This window comes from Struthio camelus, chromosome 1 (assembly GCF_040807025.1).
Source record: "Struthio camelus isolate bStrCam1 chromosome 1, bStrCam1.hap1, whole genome shotgun sequence".
Taxonomy (NCBI): Eukaryota; Metazoa; Chordata; class Aves; order Struthioniformes; family Struthionidae; genus Struthio; species Struthio camelus.
The window spans coordinates 149148201-149169750 of NC_090942.1; the positions used below are offsets into that span (position 1 = coordinate 149148201).

The 21550-nt window shown below is 38.6% G+C and overlaps 1 protein-coding gene across 1 annotated transcript in view; it reads left to right on the top strand.

The window, feature by feature from the left end:
• The window catches only part of OCA2 (OCA2 melanosomal transmembrane protein), a 220710-nt gene that overhangs the window by 46652 nt on the left and 152508 nt on the right, over positions 1–21550 (top strand). The window contains exons 7-8 of the mRNA XM_068923152.1: positions 18865–18963; positions 19563–19751. Of these exons, the coding sequence (XP_068779253.1) occupies positions 18865–18963; positions 19563–19751 (288 nt within the window). The remainder of the gene's footprint in view (positions 1–18864; positions 18964–19562; positions 19752–21550) is intronic.

Genomic DNA, 21550 nt, shown 5'->3' on the forward strand with positions numbered 1-21550 from the left:
AGTTATGCCTTTAGAAGTGAGAGATTATAAATCTCAAGTTTGATTTTTAATTATGTTGATGTATTGCTACTTTTAAAGGATATTTATGAGACTTACAATAAGATGTCAAGAAGACATGGTTACTGTCTAAGTAAGTAAAATTTATGTGACAATTTAAAAGCTTCCTCAGACACAGGAAAAAGACTGAGGAAAAAATAGCTCAAAAACATTCAAAACACATTTTTATGAGTGTCCTAAGACTAATTTTAATCTTTGGCAATTAGAAGAGAATAGGATCTCTTCTATTCAGCAGTCCAGTAGGGAAAGTGGTCATTTTCACATCATAATTTTATGTTTGTGTAGGAACCGTTCTGATTTTTCAAGTCAATGATATAATCATTAGAGAAGACTCCAAGACAGAGAGAATGATTTCACAGCAAACCTCCACATACATCATTCTCATGAGGCTTCTGGTGACCTTGCTTGCTGCCTGAATGGTGACAGTTCTTGACTTTCTTTCCATTTCTTATCTGTAATGAATAGTTCTGAGTTTTGCTTCCCTGTGAGGATATTTAAATGCTATGTTGCTACGGTAAGCCATGTCACTAAAGTGATATTAAAGAATTTTTAAAGTCAAGGCTTTGCTGATCAGTTTAGTTCTGTTCATTTGATTTTGAATATGTTCTCTCAAGCATCTCTTCCTAGCATGGAGGTATGTGGCGACAAAACAACTTGTCATGAGCAAACTGTGTGGGGACTTACAACTCCAAGGACTCTCTTAATTCAGATTACAGATCCCTGCTGTTATAACTACCATATCACAAAAACCCTTCAAAAATGAACTTCTACCTCAAAAGAAGCAATAAGCCGTTCTAGCCGTTCTGACTTGAATTGTAGGAAGAATTAGAGAAACACAATGTTATGTACAATAGGCAAATAAATAGCTTAGGTATCGGAAGCTTCTGTTGTCCCCTTCTAACTGTCTGTTCACTAGCTGTTCTCAATTTAAAGTTTCCTGGAGAAAATATCTTGAACAGATAAAGAAAGGAAGGAAACTTTAGGGCTTAATTTAAGGAGAGTATTTGGCTTCATTTGAGCAAAAGATGCATGGGCAGCAAAAGAAGGATTTTAACTTATTTTTTTCTGTTAATGAAATATCTAGACACAGATCACACTCACAAATTTCCCTGTGTTCAAATTTATTTAATTATTCTGTGGCAGTGTACTATTTATCATCTCAGTGCTTATTTCTTGTAATTATTCACCGGATCTCGAACTGGTCATGTGCTACAGTTCTTGTTGTATCATCAGCAGAATAAAACTATAGTATTCCCATATAGCCACTCAAATGCTTTTGGATTCTGACAGGACACTTTTGTAAATAAAAATCCACCAATATTAATTTTTGTTTCCAAGTGCACTGTTGAAAGAATTAGGGGGTACTAATTAACTACTTCACACTTTTTCCACTGTCAAGCTAAAAACTGAACTGAGCACTCAGTGAAAAATTTGCTGTGTACCAGCCTACGAGGATCAAATGTTTCAGCTGAGTCCCTGTGACATTGCACAAAACTGTCAAATTTTGCAAGCAGCTGCTCTTTTCATGATGGTTAATCATATGGTTGTGCTGGGTTCTTCTTAGTTAGACCTCGTAGGCCAATTGTGGAAAGATGCCAGTAACGACTTGCTTCAATCTTCTTTGGTGTTTGACAGCTGTATCCTCATATAAACCTCTTTTTAAGTGGGGAAAGGCTTTTAAACATCAGCAATGATTTTTTACATTATAAGGTTGAAGGGTTAAACCAACCAGACAGTCAGACTTTGAAAAGAAATACGTTGTATTGAGGCAATTACAGTTGAGCAGGAGGGCAAGTATGGGGCTTACATAGCTGACGTGAGGAGCTGCTAGTAATATAAGATGAAACAAATAACTCAACCACTCAGTTTCTTTCAATGCAGTTTTTTCTTTGAAGGACTGTTTGTTCCATGCGCTTAGTTCCTAGTCAATGTGCTTATATGAGGGTGGTAGCTCTGACATATTAAACAAATTATGAAAAACAGAACTTTGCACTGGCAGGTATCAAATGATACTAATTAAGAAGAGTTCAATTTTGCCCCAGTTTTCTACCATGTAGGTGTCTCAAAGCTTTATATGAAGAAGAACAAACGAGTCTTTTCTGATAGTGATTAGGGAGAAGGAAAACAAAACATTGGAAATCCACGGTCTTTTTACATACGTTACTGCATCAGCTGGACATGAAAAGAAGATTAAAGAAGATGAGGGGGAGGGATGTGTCCTTATACGAATTCAGCAGTGAAAATCCTTGAGGAAGGACCAACTGAAGACTTCTCAATAATGTAGGCAAAATTGAATTTTGTCACTCTAAGAAGGAGAGGCTGAAGCTTGGACAGGCTTAGGAAAGAGGTGGATCAGAGTTGCAGAGCTGACAAAGACAGATACGTACATGTTGTTGAGAGGATCATAGGCGGGACTGATGACTATTTTCTGGGAGGACGTTTTGCATGTCTTCCAGCAGCTACTCCATCTCTTCTCAAACAAGCACATTTGTGTGATGCTGCTGTCATGGTAAATGGTCTGCTTGATAACATGTCAGCTTTTTCATAGGCCCAAGTCCTGAGATTGAAGGATTGAGCAAGGGCAAATGTGAGAGTAAAACTAAAAATAGTTGATTCATGAGGAGAAAGTTGATGTTAGACAGTCAGATTGGGCTATTTTGCTTTAGGGCTTCTGGCAGAGCTCAGTGAGTGTAAGGTGGGGCAGAACCTCCATCAACTTAGCAGACTGTAGAAGGAAAAGAGGAAAGAGGCCAGTACAAGGGCATTTTGGTTTCACAGACCCATCAAAAAAGAAGCAATGCTAGTGTGACCCTTTTACTGAATATTCTGTTTTTAATTGATTTACCCAAGATATGGGAGATGGATGTACAATTCCCTCTCTGATCTGAGGTAGCCTAAACACACATCTCTCAATTTTTGAAAAAATGTGTGGCCCACCAGGCTCTAAAGCACTGTTATATTTCGGTTTGCTCTTTCACTTTTCCGTAAATAATGAAACATTCATTGAGAGAAGAACTGTGACTCAGGTATTTTGTTTTCTAAGTCAGTGTCCTGATGATAAGGATTATATGAGTATCTTTTTTCTTCTTGCTCAATCTTTCAGTGACTATTCTGATGAAAACAGAATGGCTTCAAGGGAGAGGAGAGGAGGGATTTTTTTCAAGATACTATCTTAGCTGCTAGTCAGGGTACTCGGATGAGAGTTGGGATAGCTTAGTTCATGTTGACTATTTGCCAAAAAATACTCCCCCAGCCTCTACCTAGCACTAGCTACTGGGCTAAGCATGAAGGGGAGAGAGGAGACTTGGACATAGATGGAAGGAGAAGAATCTGGAAGGAGATAGATTGATAAAATGCAGAGACAGTAGAAATAATGAGAAGGACGAATGCAAGCCCTTGCATTTGGCTACAGAGAGACACTGGGGGAAGCTGAAATACAGTGTGAAGGAGAGTGAGACCAGCACATAGTCAACTTGGGAATGAGTCGGATAAAAGCAAGTTAATGCAGTAGTTGTAAACCAGACTGTAATGCGAACAATCCTCAGCTACAATAAAATATCCTAACTCCCCCAAAAGCTGCAGTTAACAAAAGAGAACGAAATTATGGCTCCCTAACCTTGAAACTAGCCAGCAGAGTTAATGGCACTCTTTGCTTCTGCTGAACAGCTTACGCTAGTGAGTACTTACTGTTCTATCTTTCAATAAAAAATAAGACGTGGAAGCAGGATAAAAACATGGAAGGTTATCATACCTCAAAAATAAAACAACTGCACCAGTAAGGGTACAGAAAGATACCTTTCGTTCCTTTCCTTTTTGCATAGCTTATTGTTAGATGTTTTAGATTGCAGTTCTGCTAGGTGATAGAGACGTATTTCAGTTTGCCCAACACTTTAAATGTCTCTCCTATTAGAATTAATTAACATCAGAGTGGTTTGTCCTCTTGTATTAGAAGCACAGGAAATCATTCTCAACGATGGCAAACATTTCCAGGGCAGAGTGGTCATACACTTAAGAACTGAAGTTCACGTTAAATTGAACGTAGTCGATGGAAAAACAGATAAGTGCAGATGGAAGAAATTAGCTAGTGAGTTAAAAAAAAATAGGGTCACAGTCTGCAGTCTGGCGAGTCATATGGCTTTTTTCAAAAACAGTTATTCATAAGGAGCTCAAGTGATTTATTCTCTGAGATATAGCAAAGGCTGATAAATGAGTCACCAAAATGCTTACAGACAGTGACCAAGCAAGCAATTCTCTGTTTGATAGGTACTAATAGCACTGCAGGGGCAACTTGGAATAATTGTGCTAATGGATTAGCAGGAGACAGTGACCACGTAGAGCTCTGTCTGCTGCAGGCCAGAGCTAAGAAGACACGAACAGCATAGTGAGCTGGATCCAGGTCCTGTCAGAATTGAATAAATTCAGAACTAATGCTTTTTTTTTTTTTTTTCCTTTTTTCACTTTGCACATGTTTCATACGATTTCTTTTGGGCAGGGTGAAATAGAAAGCAGGAGGATTTGCAGTTACAGTAACTGACAGTTTTCAGAAATGCAGCAGAGAATATCGACTCACTACTGGCTGCAAATTCGCATCATTCAGAAACAGCTGTGAAAGGTTAAAAGTTTCACTAGTACTTACTGAGCTATTCCCTTTTCTGTCCTTACTAATAAGGACAGCCAACTCAGTCTATCTACATTCACTTCTTGGTATCGACTGGAATTTCTGTAAGGATTCCTTTGCCTAAAGTGAAGTTCTGCTACTGTTTTTGTATGGAAGCATTTGTGTCATAAAGCCATGCTGGCAATTATCTTGAACTGGTATATGTGGCAGGGCATTGCCTTAGCTGTTTGAGAGGGAAGTGATAAGCTGTTGAGGAGTTTACTATAAGAAGTGTAAGTCTGAGTTAATACAACACTTACTTGAATAGTGTAGGTAAATGCTCTGCAGTGACTTCAGCCAGCCAGTATTATCATTTTACGTAAGTTTTTCTTTCCCATTGCTTGAAAAACAGAAGAATAAAAGCAGCTTCAAATGTACTTGGTCTCTAGTCTTTCTAGGAGCGATGGGAGCAATGCTACCTCCTCAGCCATGTCAATGACACGTGAGCTGCAGTCCTCTTTAGGAGTTTATTGACAGCTGTTTCATCATGTAAACCTCTTAGAGTGAAAAGCATGAACCTGAATTTTGTCTGATGAAAGGAATGGAAGATCCAGAAGGAGGGTAACCAGGAATGTTGTCTGATATGTCTTTAACTGTGGAATCTAAACAGCAGGGTTATATTCTACTGTTACACAAATACATGATTTTGTTATAACAATTGCCAGCGCTTGCCTTCTTTGGAAATGTTTCAGTGTACAGAATATACCTAGCTGCTCTGTACACCGACTGTTTGCAGAGGCTCCCAGTGCTTTTCAGTGCAGAGCAATAAGTTCAAGCGTTCTATGCAGAAGGGGTGCAATAGCATTTGTGTATTTTAGACATCCTTTTCACCTCAGATCTACTTGGCACATTGTAGTCTTTGCTGAAATATGAGCTGATCAGGAACTGCAAGGAGTAGTAATATTTCAGTGCAAAAATTTTATACATGAGCTTGTAGAAAGCTCTTGTTTTTAACCACAGGTTAAATGGCAACATGCACCCATTACAAATCTGTTCATAGTTGTATAACAGAATTGAAGAGGATTATAGAGATGGAAATATTCCAGCTAGCCTATTTTGTCAGAAGACAGACTATCTTTGGCAGAAAAGTGTGATAACTGCTTGTCATAATGGTTTGTATGTATGTGTGTGGTGCTAGCTGCAATTTTGAACATATAGGTCTATCAGCAAAGTTGAAAGAGATCCCTTAAGTTTTTTGGACCTCTGATATTTTGCTTCAGCTGAAAATCTGATGTTTGTGAGGCAGAACACACAAAAGCTCCACCTTAAAAGCAGTAACAGACCTACCTATTTATTTACCGTTTAGAATCGGACTGATCATTTAATTTTATTGACACGTCAATCCAACAAATGTTTTAGGTTCAGGCCTGCCAATGCTACACGAATCTAGGGAGATTTATGTTATACATATAATGCCTTGAGATCATCCAGATTAGGTATTGACACCAGCTTCCTTTTATGTGATAGAATTTATTTACTTGTAAGCACAGTTTGTCATCAGGATCCTACCTGTGCTGCATATGCATCTCTGTAGAGATGACATTTTCATAGTATCATGGTCTACACAGTGTTAGGTTTTTATTAACAGGAAGGATGACAGCTCACCTTGTCCTATTGAGGCTGGATTGTTTAGTTATTGACCAAAGTGAAATTAATATATAAACTGGAATTACAGTCTCTAAACATGCCTATTGGAATGAAGAGCAGATGCTGATGGAGTCTATGCTTCCTTGCTAAACCAATGGTCTTTTTTTTTTTTATTTAATAAGTCTATACATTTTTGTCTTATGTTAAAATCTGATCTTTTAGCCCTGCCGTATGTTATGATATTTTTCTGTCCAGCCAATGCCTTTCCTAACGCTTCTGGAGGAGCTATTTCCTGTGGCATTTGTTTTTCCAGTATGATTCAGACGTAATGCCATTATTTGGGCTTTAAAACTGTTCACCTCACTGTTCCTCTGCCTGGAGTATCCACTTACCTTTCTTTTTCCATTGTAGTCTCCATGTTGTCAGAGTATCCCTCTGTTTTCCTGCCATCTCACTCCCTACCGATAATTTCTTTTGCGTACTACCTTTGCAGACTATATTAAAAAGACATTTGTTAGTGCAGTGGCTGTTTGCCTTGGTGCCAGCTTCTGCAGTTATTTTACTCAAAAGATTTATGTGAGGATATTGTAACGTATTTTGTTAGCACTAAACTCGATCCAACATTTAAGCTGCTGTCAGGCATCTGATGTGCATTTCAGACTTCTTTTTTATTTGGCGGTGCTGTTGACTCACGAACACTGAACCTTTTTGATCCCTATGAGTTTATAATCAAATAGCTGTGTAACTGTCTGGCCCAACACATAGCAAAGGACAAGCTTTGCTTTTTTGACGAAAAGCCCTTTTTTTCCCAAGCTTTAAAAAATTTTAACAAGTCGTATATTTGCTTGAAAACTAACAGATTATTCAGGCTCTGTATATCTCCTTGGAAAAAAAAACCACCCAACATTTGTAAACTTTCTTCTGTCTTCATCTGTTTAAATTAGCTCTGTGTTCCACTGCATCTCTGCCATGATAGTACCAATAACACATTCTTAACTTCAATTCTTCTGCTTTTGGATATAGTTGTATCTTTCTTGCTTCCTTAATGGGATTCATTTCTAAAGACCTGCTGTTTTTTTCATCTCGCTTTGTATAGCAGCCTGGAGCCCTCAGTCTTAATAAAGGGAAGAAGACAGAAAGGGCTCATAGCAATGGGTGGCTATGCCAGCATGGGGTTTCCCTTCTCTGTGGATAATCTCTTTCTGGAAAATTATTTTTTTGTAGTCAGCAGCATGAACTATTTTCCTTTTCCATTTTCTTTTTCTTTTGGAGAACAGGGTGAGATTTTAATTATGCAGTCTCTTGTTTGGATGGACAGAAATTTTCATGTGCTTGAAAGACGTATTATCTGTGCAGGGACTGAGCAGAATTCTACTTCTTTTAATGATGATCAATGTCCAGGTCTTATTTAGCTTTGGGAGGGTGCTTATTTATAGAAGACACATAACAAACGTTATGGCGTTCCTCATCAAAAATAGGTCATGTCAGGATCAAGATGGAACAAATTGATTTCTGTGTGATTACGGAGTAACCTAAGTATTATTCTGCTAGGGCCAAAGGGAGCACAGTGTCTGAGCGGAGAGAATTTAGCGTCTGTGTGGCTGGGGGTAAAGAAGTACCTCACTGAATCAAGAAATATGATGTGCTGCTAGGACAAAGCCACCTGCCAAGTAGGAACCTGAAAAGCTTATTTTTGTTTTGTTGGCTTTTCAGTGCGCAGGAATATGTGTGGAGAATGATGATATGCCTGGAGAATGATTACAGCTTAAATCAGGAGGAAAAGAAGCTGCAATGGTGTCCTCATTCTTCTCTTTTGTGATCAGTCTCCCTGCTTTTGGGGGCAAACTTGCAGAATATACACTTGCATGCTACTCCGCACAGAATTTTTTCAGAACACATAATTTACACCCTTCCTATTTTTTTGAAAATCTAAGTTGGCCGTGTTTATGGACTCAGAGCTTGTGTTTCAAATTCCTCTTCCATTGGTACTGAATCAGGAATCTACGTTTTAGAGCTGCTTATAAATTAAACAGTTCCCTCTCTGACGTTGTAGCCTTGAGGTCCCTGTAGATATCTGAGGCCTTTAAAGGCAGAAGGAAGACGTCTAGTAGCAAAATAGAACCTTACACTGTAGAAAGAATTTCCTGAGGCTTGGAAACTACATATGCTAATATGCTACCATGCTCTTGGTGAATAGTTCTTATGGGGAAGAGCCACATCTTTGTGAGAAAAAACTGCACTTTTTCTTGAATTATTTCAGGGAATATTCTCCAAATGCAAATAGTGTATTATAATCAGCTATGATTTAATTCTGTCTGGTTTCTTCAGTTTGTTCCTCAGGGTTTTTCACTGCTTTAAAAAGAATTTAAAAATAGCTCTGATATAACTCAAAGCTGAGTGCAATGACCAGTGACTTAGTTTCACTCTCTATTTCAAGTTACTTGTTAGAGAGTTGTGAAGAAATCGTGTTTGGAAGGACTTGTCCATAGTTGGTTGTATTTCTGATCAACACAATAACTTTTCTGGTGAAAAATCTTCTGTTCCAAAGATAGTTTTTAGTCTGATATCAAGTAAAAATTGCATGAAAGAGGCACAAAAAGCTGCACACTGTAATATAGACATTGTTTGGTGTGAGTTTTATTTATTATTTAGTGTAGAAGTCTTTCTGTTACTCAGAGTTAGTTATCCAGGCTCCTTGAATAGTCAAGATGAGAGATGGAGAGGATTAATGTGATTTGTGGAGCTCTCTCCATCTCCAGTGACTTTAACTATCCTAGGCCATGAAATACCTGAAAAACTTATTTAGTGACTTATACTCCACCAGAAGGTGAAACGGAAATCTAGTACTTCCATTATAATTAAAAATATTTAAAGGATTAAATACAGCGGAAAGACTTTCACGATAGTGAAAAAATACCCATTATTATATCAACTTAATATTGTTGTTTCAATATATAATAGCTGTATCCTCCTCTAAATGATTTCTTAATCTTAAAGTTTAACTGTTGCTTCTTTTCTGTCTACTCTGAGTACTGGGTCTCATGTCCTAGCTTTGGAGAAAATTTTAGCATTTTACGTTGGGTCCTGAGCAGTCTACGAAATCAGGATCTAAATAAAGGCCAAACGAGTTATAATGTAATAACTTCTGAGAACCCAAATTTTTACCAGATATAAGGCTGGGTTCTTGAGCTTGCCTTGTTCAGTTAAAAGGTGTTACAGGTGTGCATTTCATTTTGTAGTGACCAAAGGACAAAATACAAGTCCCAGAAAGCTTACAATAATTGAGATCCAGCATATATTTTTTTTAAACAAAGCTTGTTTTGGTAGGAACTTGAACATTTTAAGCCATGCTGTGTCCTGCTACTTGCCTTCATCTCCCCCTACTCCTCCACCCCTCTCCAGGCACAGAAGTCGGGCACACTTTTTTCATGTTGTTAGTGAGGGTTTTTTGGTACAACTGTTACCTGTCCGGCTTTTTTTTTTTTTAACTTTAAGCGATGAAGGCACTCTATTTTTAGTGACAAAGTTACTTTTTCTCTCTAAAGGTTACAGGTATGAATAATGTTCTCTCCAAATTCTTGAAATGAAACATACAGAACAGCAATTCTTAATCAAAAGCTTTAAAAAGAAAAATAGTTTCTGTATGATTTCAAGTATAGCTCGCTAATTACTCTTTTCAGTCTCCAAAGCTGGGGTGAGTGGCATATGAAACAAAATGATAGGAGCCTGTAAGGTCAGAAGCATAATTACGTGTGGCAGCTTGTCAGTACATTGCTTGGATTAAGGAAAATTGTGTCAAAATCATTCTGTTTCATCATTCTATAGGAAAGTATTTCCTTATCTGGGAAGTGCCCAGTGATCTTCTTCTAATAATGCTTCCTTTTCTTATACCATCTGTAAATTCAGCCAATCTGCCAGTGACTCTTCATACTTTAACATATATTCCCCAAAGTCTTTGAGAGTACAATGTCATATCACTACATGGATTAAGAATAACATTGTGCCCGATGACCACAATACCCCGTTGTTTCTCAGAGATGTCCTTCTGTTCATGTTCCTGTCATGCCAGTGCCACAAAGCTGCCTCTGTAAGAATCTGGGCAGATATAAAGTTTTTAAAACATAAGTTGTGACCACTTCCTTAACTTTTGAGATTCTTGGAATTGCCTCACAGACTTAGAAAAAAAATGACACCTCTCCTCCCCAGTTTGTCATAAATTTGAGTTAGCATCAGTGTTAGTTAAACTAAAAGCCGGTAGTGAATGCCAAAAAGAAATGCTGGCATTTAAAAGCCATGCTTGCAGAATATGCTACAGTATTACAAGTGCAGCCATTCTTGAAAGGTTGCCGGTAAATTGCCTTCATATAGCAGATTCGTTTTTCAATGTGTCCTGCAGCATTTGAGAATAATATCTCGTAACAGGTTATCTGTGTGATCCATAGAGAAACAGGGTTTGGGGAATTTGGACCACTCCCAATACTGCTGCCTACTTCAAACTTGCAGCTTCTTGGCAGTCACCAACAGCTAAACTGTGTTGGCAGCACCTGCTCCTGAAATGTGTTTTCTCCTTCAGACTCTCTGTAGTTTTTGCCTGCTTTCTCCTATTGCTTGCCAGTTTTCTTTGCTGAAGCAGAAAATGGAGGGGAGGGAACAGCAGCTACTCTTTCTTAGTAAAACTTCTCAGTCCTTCAAAGGGTGGTTGCTTGCTCAGATCACCGCTCCTTCCCTTGAGGACCCCAGCCCTTGCGGCTCCTTGGTACCGGGGCAGAAGAAGTATGGAAAAGCTCAGTCCTCTTGCACAGAGCTAGAGCAGCTTCCAAACAGCTTATTTCAGCCTCACCCAGTCTGCAAGGGTGTTGATTTAAGTAGTTAATCACATCCTGCTGTCTTCTTGATGGAGACTTTCTCTGATAGAGGCAGGCACAGAATCTGAGGGAAAAGAAGAAGCCACTGAAGATATCGGCAGATTTAATTTTTCCATGAAGAATGATAATGCTACAAAACCTGATTTGAGTTTACAAAAAAAAAAAAAAAAAAAAAAAAGAGGAGGTGTTCTATTTGCTTAGCTGTTTCTGAACTTAAAATTGTCCTAATTTTTTGAATACCAGAATACGGAACAAATAAAGAAGGCAAGAAGGCAAGATCACTAGCACATCCTCTTTTGGGACATGTTCTCCTTCACCCCAGATCCAGCAGCTCATCCATATACTTGGAAGAAATGAATGAAGGAAGCACTCTGTGTAGGACACGTATAAGGGCCCATTTCCTTCTTGGACAGACTCAGCACACTTTTCACTACATCTTCCTTATGCATGTTCCTAATTTGCTTAGATACTTGGCTGTGGCAAGGTACTGCCTGGTCTAGCGTCTTGCTGTCAGGTAGTGGCAGTGCGGCAGTTCTCTGGGGAATCCTGTACAGTCCTGCCTAAAAGAAAATTAGGAAAGTCAAAGAGAGAATCAGTCTGTGTTAAGTAATGCTTTCATTGCTAATTTTTTCTGACATCTTAATGGTGTACGCTTTTAAACGGTCAAAGGGTTATGCTGAAACTACATAAAGCAGTCATCAGGAAATGTCTGGAGCCTGTTTGGAGATACGAGCTCTGGAGACTTTGATCCTTCCCTTGACTCTTAGTGCATCTGTCAGTTGACCATACTTCATTTGCGATGGGTAGTCTTAACAGTTCCCCTGTGACATGCTACCACTGAGGACAAATCATGACAGAGCAGTCTGTCTGTGTGTGGACACATACACATCATGATGTTGATGGATGTATGTATACAGCTGCTTAGTACAGAGCATAACGTTACTTTTTAAATGTTTAAAATTTGAATGTTCTATTTGTACCATGTAACTATTGTCCATAAGTTTATTTTATTAGATACTGACAAATATCAAATCTGGATGGAGGAATGTGTTTTAAGATGTAGTCAAATACTGCTGTTTTTTCCTTTTTGTTTGGTTGTTTTTTTCTAGTAAAAACCTGTCTGCTTTTCAATTTAATTTTACTGCGTGCTTGTTTACAATTTTGATAACAGCAGTTAGTTCAGTACACGTGTCCTAGTGTGAGGATAAGTGTTCTCTGTTCACGGAAGCTGGTGTTTCGTAAATAAGGCTAAATAAAAATGTAAAACTCATAAATTAAAGTCCTACGATTGCTACCAGACTCCTGCATGATTAATTAACTGTCTGATATTCTAACTCGAATCTTCTCCCCTAGGAAACTTTGCCTAAAATTTTATTGACTTTGTTATAATCCGTTGGCTTGGTTGTATTCCTGGACTTTCATTCAGGGGCAACCTCACGTTTGTAATGATCTTAGCATGCTAAAATTCTTTCTCCTGAAGAGATTCCTCTTTCAATGTTTTATGTAGTGACATTTTCAGAAAGTTATGTTCAAAATTGTTGATGTTCTTATACAATATATATGCTTGCATATTCACCTCTTCTTCAATTCTGAGCAACTTCTCTCTGTAGAAGTGAGAATTATTGCTTTCTGTTGTCATAGAAATTACTCTTTTATGATACTTGCGTGCACGACTTAGCATATGGCAGATGAAGCATTATATTAACTGATGTTTAAAATGTATGCTTTTTATTATAGGGAGTGAAAACTTAATGCTTTGTGTGGCATGATTAATCTTTTCAATCTAAGGCTGACTAATAGGCTTCAGGCAAACCTGGGAGTTACTTTACGCTTTTGTCCGCTAACTAGGGTGAGCATAGTCTTGCCTTTCCTTAGGTTCCTGTAGGATGTTTGTTTCTCTTAGTGTCCACTGCTTCAGGGTATTCAGGATTGAAAGCTTATTTATTGCTGTAGAACAATTTTTACAATAAAATCTTCCTTTTTCTTTTTTCTTTTTTTAAATGTAATGCATAACCATGCTAGGAAAGGCCTGAAAAGTCAGTGCTCACACAGTCTGTGTGCAGGTCTAGTACTCAAGGACAGGAACTGAGTTCCCCCAGCAGACTTGATCCAAAGCCAACTGACATCTTTGGAAATAATCACCTGCATTTAATGGAAAACACTGGCTTGCTGGAGGTGAAACCTGCAGTGCTCTCCAGCCACCTGTGCTGACTAATATCTGAGGACTTGTCAGCCCATCAGTGGGAACAGTTGGCGTCTTTCACACCCCTGCCTTTCCCCTCCTGCTCTCCCTGTACCCTGCACATTGCCAGGAGGGCAGAGGGAGCCTTCTTCTCCTTAAATTGCCCAAGTGAGTTTTGGAAGTTGAAGGTCATATTTCTGTTGTACAGCTGAACAGAAGAAGTACAAGTACCACCAAAAGAGCCTGAACATGGTTCATGCCTGGGAGCTGTATCACATCCGTAGGTTATGGGAACTTCTTTGTAGATGCCCTGAACTTGTGTTTGGACCCTCATATTTTTAGATATTGTGGGTGGAATCCTTCTCCAGCTGCTCTATCAGACAGCTGGAGTTTCATCTGTGGACACTTTCATGAATTGGCAGAACCTGCTGTACTGTCTGTGAGGTGGACAGTTCTTCTATGATGCTGGTCGAGCTTCTGGGTTACTGTGGAAACAGTCAGAAATTATAATTGTTTGAAAGACTAATGATAGGAAAATATGACTTTGACTGCCAGTAACCCGCTCAAAAACCACATGCTTCCTCAGAACAAACCTATATGCCTGTAGGGTGAGCCAAAATCTGTAAAAACTACTTTCACAGCAGTAGCCAAGTGGTTAAGAACAAAACCTTCTGTTTGAAAGATTTCTCTTTATTAAAAAAAAAACAGGCCCAGATGTACTGAATGTGAGAATGAATGTGACCAGAGCTGTGGCTGTACAAGAGGCAGACCATACTCTTCTTTTTTTAACATGAACGCAACATGAATCTTTCCACCATGAGTGGTGCTCTGCAAGTCATTGAAGAGGTCGTCGTCAAGTACTTTTTTTTCTATAGCTTTTGACTGCTTAGGTGCTTTCCCGTTGATTGTTGTGGTGACTCAGAAAGTGTTTCTACAGATGTAGTAATTATTTTCATTTTTTTTCCCATCACTTTTGTGTGAAAGTGAAATAGGAATGTTATTTTTTTTTATGTGGAGATCTGCACGTGTACCTACATGCAAAAGCATACATATAGAAATGCAGGTATTTTGTGCCTCTTTTCACATTTTATGCATAAAATGCTAATTATTTTTGACTCTGAATGGTGAGAGAAGAACAGTGGACACAGCTGATGTCTAGCTTAGCAGCTCCTCATCTACACTTAGTGTAAGTTCAGACCAGTCTTCTGATCCTAAAAGTATGTCTATCAGTAATGAGCTGATGACTTGAACTGGTAATTAGCTCCTTGGTGATGTTGCTGAATTGCTCAGTAGAAATAGATTGCACTACATTCCAGCAGGAAGATATGCTAGGTTTTAAGCTTTTTTGGTCATGAAGATAAATAACACTCGAATGTTTTGAAATGCATCATAGTAATTTATTTTCTAGGAAGGATTACCTGGATACTGTCATAATTACCAATCCGTTGCAGGGCTGAGTAGTAACTAGAATGATGCTGATAGTTTTTTGATGACTGCAAACTTACTTCTCTAATGCCAGGGGGCCTTCCTAGCTTTCACTTGCAGAAGATCTCTGTTATCGTTTAATGAAGTGGATGACCAGATCCTGGGATAGTGCCTCTGTAGAGGTAGGTGAGGCACAGAGGGACTTGTGTTAGGGTCTCCATTCAGAGATCACTTTCATTTTTATAATCCATGCTATTCTTTCATGATATTTTTTTCAACTTTTCTTGAGCTTTCTGCTGTCAAAACTCTTTTATACCCTAATTAGCTTTATTGTTTATGCTACTGTCATTCTCTAATTAGAGTAATCACATCACTGGGGAGTTGAGGCTCTTCTGCTTTTTCTCTAATTATTCTTGTTTTGTCAAGCCTAGCTGATTCCTGCTGCTTATTCATGTCCATGTGCTCCTACTGGCTGCAAATTGATGTTGTCATGTACTAAGGGTTTTCACTTTATCTGAAGACATTTTCCAGTTTTACTGAATTGGCCATTCTTGGCAATCAGTGAAACTCTATAGCCACATTTAAAGGTGGCAAAACTGATACCAGTAAGTCGGGATTACAAATGCACCAAAGCAAGCGAAGCTGCTGTCTGCAAACAGCCTTCTGGATTCATCACTTGGGGTTCAGTCCTTTCAGACACCTTCTACAACACCTTTATTGTTTCTTTTTGGTCACATTTGCTGCTATCCTTCAGCACTGCTTGCATGCTGGTTACTCGTTTACACTAGTGATGAAGAATTTGTGCACTAGAGTGCGGAGCAGAATACATCAACTCTGGCGTGTCTTAAGCGCAGCTGAAAGTGTGTCTACACAAACTGCCAATTTTGAGCATTTTGAACAAGTATCAATACTTCAGCTGAGTAGTCAGAAGTTAGTTACTGGGTCAAAAATAGTTTTAAATCTAAGTTTTACAAATTTGCATGTGGTTACAAGCAAGTCTTCACACAGATGCCATGAGCCGCTGCTCGGTCCCCTGCTTTCCTTTCTCCATGAGAGAGAAGTGGTGTAAGAGGTGCCTGCCCTGCTCTCCCTGCAGAAGTGGGTGCCAGGGGAGGGACACAGCAGGTTTGCAGTTTGCCCTGGCTGCTGTGTGAGGCCAGGGATTGTCCAAATTTGTTCCGGCCTTGCGTTTCCTTGGCTAAGCCCCTTAGTGCCCGTAGGGGCAGCCTGCAAGGTGCTATCTTTGTGCTGGCTGTCTGCATGGGAGGAGGCAGCATGGCCCCGGTGGTGAACGAAGCTGCCCCGAGTCTGTGCCTGGCCCTTTGTTGGCAGGGGAAACGGTTACTGCTTAGCGCAGAATGGTCCTGTTCAGCAGAGAAAGAGACTGATTTCATTATACGTTAGAATAATCTGCATTTTGGGACTTATACTTGAACACATCTTCATTGGTTTCAGTGGTACTATGAAGGTAGCAGGTTCACTGCACCCTTCAGATTACTGAAGAAACTGTAGGAAGTTCTGGGTTTTAGGTATTTGTTGGTCTGCTGCAGACTGCTGCTGCCTACTAATCCTGCAGTGTCTTGTATTGTCCATGTCTATATGTTTACTTTTTAATAGAAACAAAATTGTCATTTTATGTACATATTTATCTAACACAAAGTGTTGGTAACTGTTAATTAGAAGAAGGGAATGGAAGTTTTTCTAGAAAGATTTCTGGCTACTAATCTTAGATTTTGCACATGCCCTAGGAGCAGGCATGCAAGCAGAAAGGTAACTCCAGAATGGTTAATGGCATGTGCAGTGCAAGGTGAGATCAGAGCAATATATAATATATACTTTTTGGAACCTTTTTGCACAGCAAGTGACACTATTTTGTTTAACAGCAGAAACAGCTAGTCAGTCTTCATATGAGTTGCATTTCTAATGTGCCATCTTTGGATGCAATTTTCAAATGTAGTGCAATGCTGGGGTTAGCCAGAAGTGTATCAGTAACGTTCAGTCCTGATAGTATTTTTCCTGTCCTTACAGATTTGATATTGTAAAAGCTCTAGGTAATCTTTTACCTCTAAGGCTATGATAAGATTAGATTAGATTAGCGTGTGCTTTAAAGTATAAAGATTTCTCTGCTTAAACTTCTGATGTGAGGGATATTTTCTTCTATTTCAAAAGGAGAATGCTTGAATAGCCTCAGTCCTCTCTTGTGAGCAATCATCTCTTCACAGATGAAGTGTCAGTGCAGTCTAGCACCTGAATTCTAATCTGTCTAACATCTGACCCGAGGCACCAGATAATTCAGCTTCTCTAACGTTTCTTTCCCTTTTGCTGAAATTGCAAATACGGTGTTCACAAAAGAGTGTGAATGAGAGGTGTGGCCACTCAAGGCTGAGATAGCCATGCCCATTTGCCACACCTAGCCACGGCTTCTGAATGAAACAGAGGACCACTGCTAACCGGCAAACTGAAGCAGTAATGAGTTCACACTTACCTCTACACATTGCAAGTAATTTGATTATCCTCCATCATAATATTAAGTTAAATATACATACCCTTTTCTTTGGACTGGTCTTATATTTAAAAGACTGTATTGCCTGTCATGCTTGAATATTTATTTGTTAGTTTATAATTTTATAATTCTAGCAATAGCAAGTGGCATTTAAGGTTTCCTTGGCATTTCTGTGCCCATCGCATTTAGCCAACTCCAGGAATAATTATTCTGTGTATTGACTGTATGTCTAGCAAATCTCTTTGGGACTTTCTGGTGGTGGATGGCTGCAGTTATGAACGAAATGCATTTGTGTGTGTCTGAATAATGGTCATTATGATGGAAAATGTCTCTGGAAGAGCCAGGTCTTGCAGATGCTCTAATGGCTCAGTGAGTCCATCTCTCCCAGAAAGTTGCCCCACAGCTAGACCCCCTTGATTGTGATTGATTCTCTTCAGCTGTTTCTTAAGCTTTGGGATCTATATTTTAAGAAAAAGTCTCTTAGCAATGCTAAACTACAGTATGGCAAAACATAGCTTACTCTCAGTTAATTATCTGGTTAATCACTAGGATCAGGACCTGACAGAAACTGTTTAGAAGGGTTCGTGCCTCAGGAATGAGGTACTTGCAGCTGCCTATGACAATAGGGACGGAGACTGACTCATCCTGCTCAGGCTGTGGTGCCTTTTTAGTGCTTCTGCTCTCAACTTCAGATTTAGTAAACTATAGTTATTGGTTTAGGAGTGACATGGATTTTGGGGCAGGGTTCCTCTGCGGGCCAGAAAATTTGCAGACTTAACTTGAGCGGTGAGGAGGGAAGATATTTTCCACAAAGATGGTAGCTGTCGTAATCCATGGTTGTCCAAAACCAAGTCGTAGTATTGCTTAAACTCGGTAGCATTAAGATATTAAATTCCTAAAAGTTTAATTATGTTTTGTATGCATAATCCCAATTCCTTGCTTCAGATGGGCAGTAGTTCCTTGGACAGAATTGGAAGGAGGACATTACTCAGCCCTTCAAAGTGTTTTTTTCTGTTTACCCCATACTACTTTTATAATATTGCTGAAATTTCCAAGAGAAAACTAATTTCAGACAGAGTTTTCTTCCCTACTACAAAAGATGAGATGGCTATTTTAGAGATTAGTAGAGTTCTGGTCACCGATATGTCAAATGACTTCTATGGGACAGAAATTATCCTGTTATTTTAATGTTTTATGTAGTATACTTATATAAACTTATATGAAAATATCTAATTATTTACCTTATGAATTTTGCCTCACTAGCTTTACAGTAAAATTGTCTGCCTTAAATTTGGATGTCTAAAATGTAAGCATGGAAGTCTGAGTTAACTGTCTATGGTTCCTCTGGAATGCAGAGGGAAATTCATTGACTATTTTAGACTCCAATTTTAGGATGAGACAAATTTCTCTCATGTTGTTTAGTCAAGTCCCCCTTGACTGTAAGGGAGTTTAAACTTACCAAAAACCTTAACTTAGACGATTAACATTCTTATCTGACTAGTTAGATACTAGCAAAATACTATGTAGAACTTTAGAGAATCATTGTAATGCAAATTAACTGTTCTTTTTTTTTTTTTTTCCTCCAAAGATATCACTTCAATTTTTCCAAATTATTCAGCCCAAGGTCAAAAAACACTTGCTTTACAGAGAGGACACCACTGCTGAAGGTTTCCTCAGAGGAAAATGGGTGAGTTATTTTCATTTTACACAAAATATTTTCTAAACTCTCTTCTATTTAATTGTGCATGATTCTCTCTCGTATTCTGACACCAAACCTACTAGGAAATAGTGTGCATAGCAGGGGTTGTGAGCAGAGATTTATTCTGGAGGAGCTTGAATGAAAAAAAGGGGCTGTAAATAGGAAAGGAAAGGATGCAAGGTTTGAGGCTGGGGTGATTAGAGAGCTCTAAGGATAAGCTGCTGCAGGTTGTGTGCTCATGTTACCTCCCTGTGCTGTTGTGTCTGGTGCACTGGAAGACATAGCAGAGCTGTACGAAGGGTCCCTTAGAGGTCATACACGCTGAATCCTGAGGCAGCCTGGTGCATCAGAGAGCTCGTTCTCCTAGGTGCACCTAAACATGTACAGACACGAGGTCTTTCTTTTTGCTCCCTGCTCTACCCAACTCTGTCCCAAAGAGGAGCACGGTCTGTGCTAAATAAATCTCTTTCCATGAATATTTCCGTTAAAATCAATTATGGTGAAGCTAAACACATGCAAGATTGGTTGCATTTGTTATCCGATGAAATAAATCACTTTTAATTATATTTACTGAAAATGTGTGACAGATTACCGTGCCTGGCTCTTCATAATCCAGATTTTACCACGGATGATGATTCATGGGACAACAGCTCGGCAGAATTTGAACAAAGGTTTCATCTGGGAAGTGGAATGACCAGTTTGTCCAGATCTGTTTCTTCTGAGAGATATGAAATTTTGGACAACCTCCATGTAAAGTTCAATTTATCAAAGATGAGGTTTGAATTCAAACATTAATTTATCTCTTTATTTATTCTTTTTTATTTACTAATTAATTTTTAAGTGTAAATGTCTAGAAAACAACTTGTTTTCTGCAAATGAATAGAATAACACTGCATATTTAGGCCATGTCATGCCATTGATAGTTTATAAATAATTTCTGGTGAAATTGACTAAAACTCTGCTTAATGGTCAATAGCCCCTTGTCGTCACGAGCATTAATCATAGCCCTTTTTCTAAATTTGAAATTAGATACTGTCTATATCCTCTTTCAAGTATTTTTGGAGCCATTTCTTACAAGCATCTCGGTCTCTTACACAGCTTTATTTCTTTAATATTAGTTTGACTACTTTTATAATATATTTCACTGTAACTAAAAAAAGTATATAGTCTTCTGTGTATCTAGCACAGTCTTTCTGTAGCAATTATAGTAGCTTTTTACATAAACACAATGCAGAATATAACTAGGCATTTTTGTACCTTTAAGTACATTACTTTTTATCTCAAGGTAAACTTCTACCTCACTTAGGCAAGAAGGAAGTTGAATCTGTTACTGTATTACAAGATATCGATATAACAAGAACTTAAGTTCTAGTTTTCTCAGGATATTTTCTGCTGGGTTTTAACTATCAAACCCTTTCGTCTCAGATACTAATTCTCTCTGCTGCTTCCAGAGTTTCAACACTTTTTCATACTCCGGTATGGCCTCTGCTAATCGCTCTGCAGATTTGCATGGAGTCCAGCACTGAATGTCCGCATCTCCGTGTTGATCCGTGGATTCTTTTTAACAAGATGTCCATGCATCTTTTCCCAATATGCTTATTGTCTTAGCTCATCACTTTACAATTATTTTCCTTCGTTCATTGTGCATATTATGTTGTGCGGAGTGCCACCATCTTGCTAAATACATCGAGCAGGATAATTTCCAATGGCTGCAATTAGTACAATATGAGCAGATGTGAAGAACTTTGGCAGAAGTCTTTCTTCACACTCTCAGTAGCTTTCTCCAGAATTTGATGGAATAAAGGCATTGAGTAGGACTGTAGAATCAATTGTTTCTAGTATGGCATACGTTTATGTTCTGGAGAGTAATATATTTTTCTGGCAGAACTTTGTGTGAGTTATTTTCATTACTTTAGTGTTGGTTGTACATACGGGGCCAACTCCTAGGCAGTTGTAAATCAGCATAACTCCACTGAAATAAATGGACTTAAACTGCCTGACACCGCACGCAGATCAGACTAAAAATCACTTGGTTTGGAACAGGGAGTGAAATCCTTCGTAGATTTATACTTCACACATTTCCCACTGAAGTAAAATAGAATTGTGCTGCAAGCATATATCAGCGGAGAATTTGGCACTGCGTTTGTAATTGCATCTCTGTGCCAGATTAGAACTGTAGAGAGAGACAGATTGCAAAACATGGGCGAGTCAAAGGCTGATCACTTCTCAACTGTAAGCTGCTAAAAGCACTCATTCCCTAATACAAGATACCATGAAAACAAACAGACGGGAGGAAAAAGCCTTCTAAATTCTACATTTAACAAAATAACCTTTCCAAAAAGCTTTTTATTACATTTTGTCAGCTCCTTGAGATGAGTTTCTATTATTTACAGGCAAGTGGTTATGAATTTATAAAAGCTTAATTAATGCCTTTTGATTTCTTCTATGTCTTAAAATCAAGTTGTTACTGTTTCTTGTTTTGGTAATAATATGAATTATTATTATTTGAAATGATACTTTGGAAGTGCAAACAGAAAGTATCAAATGCATTAAAACCAAACCAATCTGGATTGTG